Below are 12558 nucleotides of genomic sequence, written 5' to 3' on the forward strand. Positions count from 1 at the left end.
TTGGTTTCCAGAATGCATGCACAATATTCTGGGCTCCTCAAGTACTGCCAAGTAGGAGGGCTTTCTGTTAATGAGAAAGATGATCCTTGCCAATGGATCTTGTTCAGTTCCCAGATGTTTATAAGTGACACGTACTATTGTGTAAGCAACTAACTATAGTCCCAGGAGTGAGCTATTCCAATCCTTAGCTAAGTGCCACATATATTCTAGATCTATCATCCTCTTCTAATTAAATTGGGTTTCATATCTATGATAAACAGCAACTAAATTAATAACCTAAGGACTATGGAGACAAAGCATATTATCATGGTTTATATTGGTGGCCCACAACCCTCATGCATTTGCATTATGCATTTGTGACTGGCTCATTGTCTAGTGCTTAGATTGATTGTGTCAGTGCTACACCCAATAGGGGCGGAGCCAGCATACAATGTAATGCCAGGAAGAAGGTATGTCTGTCTTTCTCTTGCTGGTTTCTGCCTTGCTGTTTGCAGCTGTCATGAACTGCAGCCCCGCCATGCCATTCTGCCTTGGAGCCAACTGAGTATGGATTGAAACCTCCAAAAACTGTAAGAAATAAACCTTTCCTTCCCCAACTTTGAGCATCAGGTATTTTGCCTCAGCAATGAGTAAAAAGTAACTAAGACACATATATAACAAACATGAATCCAACTCAGCCTTCAAAATTGTGTCATGCTTTTTACAAACCTCAAGAGCACTTTTATCTTTGAGACTCAAGACTCAAGAGCAAAATTCTGACCAGGAGAGGGTCTTAAGCCTGATAACTGCCATGAAGTCAGACTTGAGGACTGACAAGGTTACTTGACTACGACTTACTCCTATTTATACATTGAATCCTGATGCAAGATTTCCAGAGTAATGTTTTGTGGCAGTTTATGTTCACTGCCAACTTGTTTGGCATGAGAGAAGCCCGTTAAAGTATACTTCTAAGTGTGTACGGTGGCTCAGGGAGGCAAAATCTTGGGGATTGTGTGCTTCCTGGCCCTTTCGTCTCCAGCACTGTTCCTTTGTTCTGCTTCTTGGCTGCCATGAAGTGAGCATGTTTGTTCTGCCATGCCCCTCTGCCATGATATTCAGACCCATAGCAATAGAACCAGCCTGCCATGGACTGAGACTTCTGAAAGAGTGAGCCAATTAAACCATTTCCTCCTTTAAATTGTGCTTACCAGCTATTTTGATCCAACAATGGGAAAGCTGACCAAAACACCTTCCAAAACAGAAGTTCTACATGGTGTCCAAATTCATTGTCAAGGATCAGATAATATAATACCTTCTGTCTAGAAATTTCTAACTATAAATAGAAGTATCTGATAACTATTTCTCCCTTTCTAGAGGTAACATTAATAATGATTTCAGGCTGCCAATTATCATCCTTTTAGCTTCTTCTCAAACTGGTAAAATCCTCCAACCCTCAGCATCGGTTCTTCGATGCTTGGAACAGCACCTCCTATCAGAAGATACAAGCAGAAGGGTGTGAGTGCCTTCAGTGTTCTGATGTGTTCCAAGGGAAGAGAGGGGGACGCATTTGCTGTGAGATGCTGGGGCAGACAGGGTGACAGGAGGTCACACCCAGAAGTATACTTTAACAGACAGAGTGATGGCTGTGCCACTGCTGTTAAGAGAAGGCCCAGCGATTTAGCTCAGGGGCATAAGTGCCTGCCTGGCAAGTGCAAGGTTGTGAGTTCCATCCCTGGTACCAAAAAAAAGAGTTCCTGCTCAGAGAGAGGAAGATAATATGATAAGGCAAGAAACAAACAGCTGACAATGCATAGCAAGAAATAAACGGGAAACGAGGTGAGGTGAGGCAAAGTCCCACTTCTTCTTGTCCTTGGTGGGCCACCAATACTTGTGGGCTCATGTGGTGCACAGTGAAATTGGTCCAACAGTGTTTAAGCTTGGGAAACTGAGAAGAAACCTCTTGTTTTTAAATAGAACTTTTACAGCCTGTGTAAATAGGTGAAAACTACATTAAATAACCTCTAGTATCAATTTTTACTTTGGAGTTGCCTTTGAAGTTTGAACTTCTGTAGCTATTATGAAAGATCTAAAGGGCACAGAAATCAAAAGGCGCCACACTGCTAATGATAATAATAAACACAGGCAAGGAAGTAAGGTGTGGAAACCAAATTGAATTATGGAAATGGAAAAATCTGATTTGTTTTGTTAAATTATTCTGTCAGAAGGCAGCTTTGTTCCCATCCATCTTGAAGACTTCCACTGAAGAGACGAGAGAAAACACTGAAATGTCTGCCCTTGGGCCCTGCACCCACCTGCGTCTGTGGTGATTGACTGACTTTTAAATACTGTGATTTTAGAAGTTAGTCTTGGTGTAACTGTGATTACCACCAGAGATGGGAAATAGGATGGAAATGAGAGGAGGGGAAGGAGCCATAGGTGAGCAGTGGTAGCTTGATTGCTTTTCATATTGATCGCTCTTGTAATTCATTTGGACTATTCTGATAGCATAAGGCTCTGATGTAAAACGTCACAAGGGTTTCTCTACAAGAACCCAATTAAATGGGTGAGAGGAATTCTAGATTGAAAAGGAATTATCCTTTGACTCCTTAGAAAACAAGCAACTAGTGGGGGAAGGGAGAGACACGCTGAGTCCTGTCTGCCAGGAGTCACGCCTCTCTGGTGTGTTAATATAAGACATGCCACAGGCAGGGACACTACCGAGGTTGGAAAGTTGAAGTTTCTTCAAAAATTGTATCTTAAAATTACAACCAGAAAAGTACATATGAAACCACAGAAGAAAAACATAAAACCCTATTCTGACATTCCACCAGTAACAGCTTCTTCTAGCCCAGGTGGGCTGGGCTTGATTCTCCGCATCATCCTAGGGAAAAACATCTGTCTGGTCCCAATTTCCAGGGAGTTAAAAAATGCTGTGGGAGAACAACCCACCAGAAACCCCATAAATCCAAAGCAAAGCCTAAAATCTCTGCTGAGCTAGTCATGCTCTGATGTCCTTTGGCAGGAAACCTTCCCCGCAAGCAAGGAGCCGAGATGCTGTGTACATCAAACAAGTCAGCTCCTGAATTTTACATACTCTGAGTGCCTATATTACAAGTAGGAATGCTACATTAAGACGGAAAAAAAGACATTCAGTTTTGATTAATGCTATATCTTTCAAAAGTTCTGAAAACTTATATGCACAGGAAAGTGTGAGAAAAGAGGCAGGTCTGATTCTTCCAGTTGGCTCTTGAACACAGATCCTGCTGCATATTGGTGATGTACGGAAGATTTGAAATAACAACAGAGAACCCAGATTACAGTATCAATTTGCTTGTTACCTTCCTTTCTGGAAACAAGCAATATACAGCAGTTGTAAGTGCAGGCTTCTTAACAGCAGCTTAATTGGGGCCTTAGAATTCAAAACCTAGAATTTATATCTTAAAGAATGTTAAAAGCTATCCTTAATAAGTCTCTATTTAATTACCATTTTTCTTTGCCCACTGTATATTTTGGGGTTTTCCTCAGTCACAATTTGCCCTTCATAGCTAAGATGTTTTCATTATTCTAAAGACACTCCCTTTAAAGGAGGGTAAAGCTGATTTTTAACTCCCTGGGTTCTATGAGTATAACGCTGGTCTGTCAGGTGTTCAAGTTCACCATTCTTTTGCTTTTGAGAAGTGTTGTAGCTAAGATTCTGCTGAGGCTTTCAGGGGAGATGATCTCAAGGGGCATCAGGCCAGCCCCCACAGTCCTGCTTCAAACCCTGCTGCCATCCTGGCTAAGGAGTCCGCCCCACAGGCTGCACTTCCTGCTCTGGTCATCTGCTCTGTGGATCCTACCTTTGCAGGCACATGGTTCTGGGAACGTCATTCCCCTCACTGATATAAAACGGACACCCCCCCCCCCCATCCCAGCAGAGGTGTCCTTTTGCAGGCCAGGTATCACTGTGCCCCGCTGACTCCCACCTTCCCCGCAAAGCACCCTGCAGCTCCCTCCCCCTATTTCATCACACTTTGCTGCATTGCTATCTAAGTGGAAGAAGAATTTAGGGGCTCCCAAAGGCAAGGGGCACATGCAGTGCTCATTAGAAGCCTCCCGCCCAGTGCTGCTTGGAAGACAGAAGCTGCTCCCACCATGCGCCAAGCAGATGGGCCAAGGGGAAGGAACAGAAGCCAGGTCTGCCTGTTTCCGTGGCTGCTCTGGACACTCTGGACATATCACGCCAGCCACGGGCAGGGCATGAACCAGGTTCAGTCCAAGACATTCACAGAAATACTCTTAAAGATCCCTTTAAACTGTAACATTTGTCTCTCAAGACAGCTTTGATCCGCATGGTCACAGCATCTCTCCAAGGCAGGTGTGAGCAGGAGCTGTGCCTTTTTTTAAAGATGGAAAAACAGATTCTCTCCTCCCTTCTACCCAAGACTGTGCAGTACTCGCTCAAATCTTGGATCCTTGGAAGCCCCTGGAGGCCTTGATATCCAAGGATCTCCTCAGCTAGGTCTAAGCCATTTTATGCAGATGGCATTTTTTTCTTTGCAGAAGTAAAACAATCAAGATTACATTCTTACACACGTATCTGATGGTAGAAGCCATGATAAAACGCCACCATGCTGTGCTCTGCTGATCCGGTTAAGACACCAGCTTTGGGTTTCTCATTAGAGTTGTACACTGAGCTGAGATGATTATTATAAATGTTGTGTAATTTGTTCAATTACAAAGATCTGACCAGGAAGCAAAAAGAGTTAATGAATGAAGTTTAAGAAGTCAAGGTAATGCAGAAGGGAACACAGGAGCACAGCAAGGACCAGGGAAAGGCAATCTCTTTACGAATCATAAAACTCAGGTCTTGAAGGAGCTAACAAGACCTTGTTATCTCATTCTGTCTAATGACTCATTCTTGGCTCTCTGGAGAGAAGAGGAAGGGGGCACACACTGGCCAACCCAGCGAGGAGCCAATTTATATGAGTGATTGAAGAAACACTTTGAGCTGCTCACCACCAGGCCTGCAATCATTTGCAGGTATTCTATTCACTGTCCACGGAACCTTGGAAGGCCATCCCAGGAAGGCCTGGGATGCTCATTTCTAAAGACAAGGCAGCAACTTCTCTTTCTTTGCTTAATAATACACCTTGCTGAATGTCACCATCTTTACACTTAATTGGCACAGGGCCTGCACCCAGCTGGGAAATCCTTTGAAGGCTGAAACCTGTCCCCAACCCAGTGGGTTGGCACCATCACAGGGCAGAGCAGCACTAGAGAATGCTCAGGGAAGGGCGGAGTGCTGCTCCCAGGCCTTCTGTGGAGCTGTGAGGTATTGCAGCCCCAGGTTAAGTGAGGAAAGTGCTATCAGACTGCTCACACAGGCGCAGGGGTGTTGGGCTGCTCAGCAGATCTGCAGGTGGCCTCAGTGGTCTGCCAGGCACTGGCAGTACAGGCCAGGCCAGTGGGGAGGGCAGGAGCCCAAGCATTCCTGTTCAGGAGTTAGGCACAGAAACAATAAAGCTGCTTATAGAAGTTAGCACTTTATCCAAAAGAAGTTCCCAAACACCTGAATTTGAAGAGCTTCATTATTATCAGAAGGCCACAGAAGCTGCAGAAAAAAGCTAGAATTCTAAAATACTTTACCAATGTCAAATGTGCAAGGTTTAGTATAATCAAAGGAAGTAAAGAAAAAGAGATTAGTACTAGATCTTTGGAGCCTATAAAATATGTATTATTCCACTGCTAGGCTACTCCCAGAGCTCTTTGTAGATTCAAACTGTACAAACGTTGCAATGAAATATTTATGTTAAAATATCTATTTCGTGCCTTTTTTGTTTCAGTACAGAGGCCAATTTTGTTTTGCTTTGTTTTTAAAAAACTGCCTGGTCAAGTGTCTTCTCATTAAAAATAATTCCAAGTTTTTATATTTTACATGGTATTCTGGAAAGAAATGAGTTTTCTGTCCAAATATTTCAAGTTTGTATTCTACTGCAGCACAAAAAAAAAAAAAAAAAAAGGAAAAGAAAAGAAAATGGATTACAAATGTCTTTTCAAGGACACTACACTATTTTGTAAATAAAGATAGATTTTTAAAATAACTTCGTTAGCATGAAGCTATTAAAAAAGAAAGTATATTAAAAAAGAAAGGAGAGAATCATTTAAAAAGAAAGCTCTTACCTTGAGAAGTTGAGGAAATGAACATGTCGAGTGAATAAATAGGGCTGTTCAGCAGTACTTATATTTTTAATCAGTTCCATCTATTAAAAAAAGTACAAAATTAGCATATATAGGATCTCGTTTACCAAGCCATCTTAAGCTATAAGGTCATTTGCCCAACCCTTTTTATCCCCACTTACTTCTTCTGGACCCAGGACAAACAGCTGGGCTTTGGGCAACATTTACAAACTTTTGCATAAAGTTCCTTAGTGAATTAAAATAGCAGTCTCCAAATTTATAGTTTTGTATCTAATTTAATTGATTTCTACCAGAAAACAATGTGACAGGTTAAGTCATTTTTAACAGGAGAAATGAGTGGAGAGCTGTGCTGAAATTCAAGACAAAGAATGCTTTTCACCCTCTCCTTTAAACTCACACCTAGAAAAGAGGGTAACTGTGTATCTGTGGCATTACTGGATTTACACAAATACTTGAAATTAGAGTTACAGAATTTAAATGTGGGGATAAAACAAGACATTCTTGCTATTCTTGTATTTGATTATCAAAAGTTATAAGGAAATTGTTTCACGGGAAACACACACACCACCAAACATTTCAGTTCTTTGGTGGGTGGTCACCTGAATTATTTATTTGCAGTTATCGGCAAGGCAAAAAGTAGTTTATATTCCTATAAACTAACTTTTATGGTCGTCTGGAACATGTCATGATACAGAAAATGTTTAGCAAAATCTGTTAGAAATTCCAAGCATTCTCAAGACTCTGTGACTTCCTGAATTCCACTCTCCCCAGAATTTCTAATTGGCCCCATCAAAATGGACATGGGAATTTTTTAAAAGCACATTGAAGATTACTATTTTGGATGAACATCAGATGCACAGTATTTCTTGTTTTATGAACTACTTCAAGTTGAAAGCCAAGAACAAAAGTGGTCATTCATATGTCAAGCACAGGAGCAGTGACAATAAATTAAGGGGTCTGGACCTCCAGGTCTGTCTCAAACATGGCAACCCCTGGGCTATCTTGTTCCCATGTGTTTCACTCAGGGGCTGACACATGCATATGGGCATGAAAGTATTTTTTCAGTGAATTAATTCTGACTTTATAAATTGGTTTCTCAGGAGCTCACTGTCCAAACCGTCTGATTAGTTATTCACGTTGGCAGTGATAGCTTGAAGAAATGAATTTCAGTCTTAATGGCAAATAATTTGCAGCTCTTAATGCCTGTGTTTCCTTGGGGGCAGACTGGGGGTGAATAACGGCTTGCCTGTCCCCAAGCTTGACATAAAAGACAGTTGAATCCTGCCTCTTTATCTCCCGTTCATCCTCTGCATGCCTGTGGTTATGTTTGCTTCCTATGATGAAGTTTCTGGCTTGGGCATATTGTTAATTTTGAGTTTTGATCCTGACCAATAGGATTACTTACTTGGGAGCAGACACATGGTTAATTTATCTCTGAAGATGATTGTTTAGAAAAATAACTCGTCTATATGTATGTTTACTATAAAGATCATTCATGCTTTCATGTATATTATTCTTATTTAGATATTTCCCCGAACATTTAAGAGTCACATAAGAAAGCCCCATAGTACTGCAAAAGAAAAGTAGGTTAGAAGAAACACTATTTTTTTTTTTACCTACTCAACTTTATATTACACTCTTAAACACACATTGGTGTGTTAAAATTAATGGAAGAATAGTAATGGTTTGATTGTTGAGAACAGTGTCATAAGAGTCATAAAGCTGTCTGTTTCACTAGGAAAATGGATTAGCAGTGACAATGTAGACCTCTCTCTAGACGGTTCTTTAAATACAGAGTAAAGGTGCTAAAGCTCATGTTTATTGGATTAGTACAGCGAGGACAGGGACATTTCCCTTCCATACACTTTGTTGTTATGCAAAGAGTAAAATCAGTTACAATGGACCATAGTACCCTTTAAAGCATTATGTTCAAGGTGTTATTTGATCCTGACAAATACTCAGACTTGGCCTATTTCTAGCAAAGAGCACTGGTCTCTTGAGCTCCTGCTGCCTATCCATGGAAGGCTGCTTTTCCTCTCATCTTATTCTTATTTGCATGGATAGCATCATGAAAGCAATGACACTACCTAACACTACCAGGGCCCACCTCTCCTATTCCTGGCTCATGTGAATCACTCCTACCCTTTGGTCCAATTTGGTTGCATGTATTCATTCATCATTCAATGGGCATTTATTACAGATAAACACATGGATAGGATGGGTAGGAACACCCATAAAGAAGGTAGTGGAATGTGTTCTAATGATCTTGTGAATCTGCCGTGACTCACACGTTCTCCTCTTTATTCTTTATCCAGCACAATCTAACCATGACAGTTGGATTCTGGTTAATGATACCCTCCATATCCCAACTTTGATCTGGGTCTTTCCCGGACTCCTGTGTTCAATCCTTTGCTGAGTGCTGTTAATTCTACCTGTGCTGTCTCCCTCAACTGGTCCCGAAGATCACCTGTGCCATGGTCAGACAAACTGAACTCCTCCCTGCTTCTTCATCACATCTAAACCCAAGTAAGTCCAACCTCAGGCTCAAACTTCCTCTTCTGGAATGTTCTTCCACTTGTCTCTTCCACATGTTCAAATCCCGATGTGGCTAAAATGTTCCCCTTTCCCAAGAAGCCTTCCTGTGTCTCTCATTCGAGAGCCACTGATTTCCAACTTTGTGTCAGGCGGTGTGCTGCCTGTGGCTGCAGCTATGGAGGGAAACGATTTGATTCAATTCTTCATTTCAGGAAGCAGAGTTCTGTGGATGACTAGACTTAGGCAGACACGCATGAAAACACCGTGGCGCAGAAGGCGTCTAGGTGAGGGATCTATCCTAATGGTTGAGGAACAGTGAATGCGTCTGCAAGGTGGTGGTCTAAGTGGTGCAGAAGGACTTGTAAGAGCCAGCAGGTAAAGAGAGCCATGCAGACAGGGAGCAGCAGAGGTAAAGACAACACTTTCCGTGGCAGGCATATTAAAAATATGCTTCAGGAATTCGGGGTGCCAGGGGGTCAGCAAAACAGGTGAGAGTCAGAAAGGAGCTAAGGAATCGAGGTTACTGTAAACAATGCAAGGAATCTGGGTATTTATTCTGTGAGTGATCAAAAAAGATTTTCCCCCCAGATTTGAGCGCAGAGTGGAGAATATGAAGGACACAGTTTAGAGGTGAAGAGCTGCTAAGTGGTAAAGTGCTCGTCTTGTACACATGAGGCCTTGGGTTTCAACCTCAGCCTAAAAGATGGGACACACAAGTTCAGTTAGGAAGACAGCACTGCAGCATCACCCGGAAACTGTTAGAAATGCAAATCTTCAGGCCCCACCCCTGGTACTGAATTGAAAGAAGCATCCCTCCCACACCTGTGGTGTAACAAGCCTTCAGAGGTGCTGAGGCACATAGGTGTGAGAACCACGGAACTCAGCCAGTCAGTAGCGAAGAGAGATGGAGAGGCTTAGTGAAGGCTCTCCTGGTGCACAGCCTGGTGACCGCCTGGTAGAAGGTAGGACGAGAGAGTGGGCCAGAGAGCGCCCTTCCTAGAGCCCCGGCTAGGACAATGAGCACATGATGGTGTCCATGTGCAAGGATGAGAGTGCTGGGGGAGGAACGCATTTGGCTGAAGTTTACGGGCAGGTTTCCTTTTGAACATCTCTGGCTATAAATAATGTGACCTTCTTGACCTTTTATAGCACACGCTTTGGGAATGTTTCCTGTACTTTCTACATTGCACCGGAGCTGAGTTTGGCTTTGAGCTAGACTATAAGTTCCCTGAAGGCTCAGGCCAGGCTTACTTCACCCCTAGAAATCCTGGCCCGGGTACAAGCATGGAATGTATGCCTATGAGTGCTTAAGGAACGAAGAGCCCTGCTTTAGAAATGTTTTTATTTTTCTTTTTTTGACTCAAGAAATGTTCAGTTAACAGAAGACAGAATTATCTATCAGGCAACAAATTCAGCTCTTTTTGGAACAACGAGGTACGTTCATTTTCTTGGAGTCACGTGGAGCTTATACTATTACAAATTCTAGGATGTAACAACACCAAAGCGAAGTCCCACTCTGTGAGTGCTGCCTGTTGGCTGTTGGCTCCCTGTTAGCTCCCTGCTGAAAGCAGAGGCCCTTCATACATATGCTGTTATTTCATCCTCACAAGGACTCAGTGAGCTAAGTAGTATCGTCCAGATGGATAAACTGAGGCACAGAAGGGCAACACAGATTGTTTCAAATCTAATTAACACAAAAAGGTGGGGAAAGGATTCAAACGCAAGTCTGTTAGGGGATTCAAACAGTTTCAGGGATTCAAACTCATCTCAAATCCCCAAACCCTGCTCTTTATCATGCAGTTGTAATCAACTCACCATTCCCACTGTTACTTGATCCGTTCATAACTTTTTAAAAAGGAAGAAAGGGGTCAATTAGCACAGTAACTACGGAGAATAAAGAGGGTTTATGGGATATAAATTTTATCACTTCATATGTTGTGCTGGCCAACTGAAAGAAGGAAAGAATTAAGAAATGTAAATCAGAATAGTTTCTAAAAGGACTAGAGTGAGAAAACAGCATATTATCACAAGAACAGGAACAAATTTTAAACACTTTAAAAATAGGTTTGTAATAGAATTTAATGGAAGAAGTTAAATCACAGTGTGCCTGATACTGACACAAAATTAAAATTAATGCAAAAAATAAAGAAAAAGGCAAGAATCAACAGGTTTACAATGCAGAGGATATGCCCGCTTAATCATTTGCTTTCAAACTACTGAGTGGAATCGTAGAGAGGACTAAAGACTGCTCTTGACTTCAGTAAGGAAACACTTGTCAGCAACCGACGCTACAACCTGAATACTTCTGTCACTCAGAACAACAATGGAGGCCTCTAATTTTGCAAAGCATCCTAAATGAAAGAAAGAAAAGAGGCGTGTGTAACAGATCAAAGCCAAATAAAGAGCAGCTCAGAGCAGAGCTGTTGGTTCTTTCGGCTGGAAGGATGGCTGGCAGCTCAGGTTATCTGTCCTCTTCCTGGGGTGCAGGAACACCTGCTAACAGAAGGCAGGAAGATCTCTCAGCTTTAGCTCATAGCTGTGCAGTCAAAGCAACACAGGCCTGCAATGAAGAAGAAATCCACCAGGGGGAGCAATGACATGAGCGAGGCAGAGAGGCTGGGTCTGAATTACTGAGAAAAGCTCACAGCTAGAATTGGAAGGAGAACAATTTCTTCATTAAGGCCTTCTTCTTCTACTTCTCTTTCTTTTCACCAACTTTCCACCAGACGGCTCAGTTTTTGCATATAGGAGTTCAAGACAAGACTCTGCTTGCAGAGCCAGGTGAATGAATTCCTATGGTGCTGCGTCAGACTGGACTCATCTTTTGATTTGACTGCAAAGCCCACAGGAGTACTGTTCATGCTAATGGTCCCCTGATTTCCTCCTGGAGAGTTGGGAAACCCTGAGCATCATTCTAGGAAATGATTGTGTGTTCCTGGGATAAGTGTCTGCACCTGATGAGACAGCACTTAATACAGTTTCAGGGAGAACGACATCTTCTGAGGTTTGATTTTCAGGTGGCAGAGAAATTTTCCATGCTTTGTGGAAGATTCACTTTAACAAGAGCAAAACTGTCTAATATTTAGAGCCTTTTATGCAGTGATTCCTCAGAGATACTAATACCTGGCTTTTGCCCTTATTTGTACTTCTGTATTTTGCAGAGATCAGAAGCGTATAGCTGGTAAAAGTTCTCCAGCAGATTTTGATGCCCATCATGGTTAGAATTATTTTTTAATGGCTCTCCACTTTCTATTGAATAAACTTCCAACCCTATTAAATTTGGCATTCAGGGTTCTCTAAGACTTCACCCTGGTTTGCTTTCAAGGTTTATTCAGCTACATTCTTCTTGATTTATGTGCATACTTATTCTTTCCTATAAAATGGGATGATGACACCTTTCTAGGAATATTGCTTCAAGGGTTAGAAATCATGTGTACAATGTAGAGTCTGCTGCTCAATCTGCAGTATTAGTACTAGGTTTTCAGTAAATATTCATCAGCATGAATTAACAAACAATGCAGAAATATGCTTCAAAAAAACAAGACAAAACAACAACAAAAAAGAATGAGTGGATTTTCCCATTAAACAGAGGTCTGAGAACCATGCCTCAGTGAAGCCTTGGAAGAATCCTTGTGCCTCCAGACCTTTTCCAAATCAAAGATGCCATCTTTAGATAAGATTTTTTTAAAAAAGTCTATTTCTTTATAGTCACAATTCAGCCCTAGAACTTGCAGTGGGCAAGAGCAATAGAAGGCAGAAGCTTAAAACCCTACAACGAATAGTGTGCTGTATTGTTTTTGACAAGAGAATAAGGATTCTAGAGTGCATGGGCACAGGATTGCTGTCTCAGCCTCTAGAGCATCA

The 12558-nt window shown here is 41.9% G+C and overlaps 1 protein-coding gene across 1 annotated transcript in view; it reads right to left on the bottom strand.

The window, feature by feature from the left end:
* Nucleotides 1–12558, bottom strand: part of Ust (uronyl 2-sulfotransferase) — a 265424-nt gene that overhangs the window by 97760 nt on the left and 155106 nt on the right. The window contains exon 4 of the mRNA XM_063233025.1: nucleotides 6142–6221. Coding sequence (XP_063089095.1) covers nucleotides 6142–6221 — 80 coding nt within the window. The remainder of the gene's footprint in view (nucleotides 1–6141; nucleotides 6222–12558) is intronic.

The sequence above is a fragment of the Cavia porcellus genome, unplaced genomic scaffold, assembly GCF_034190915.1.
Source record: "Cavia porcellus strain 051 isolate PalLab524CR breed Dunkin Hartley unplaced genomic scaffold, mCavPor4.1 scaffold_22, whole genome shotgun sequence".
NCBI classification, from domain to species: Eukaryota; Metazoa; Chordata; class Mammalia; order Rodentia; family Caviidae; genus Cavia; species Cavia porcellus.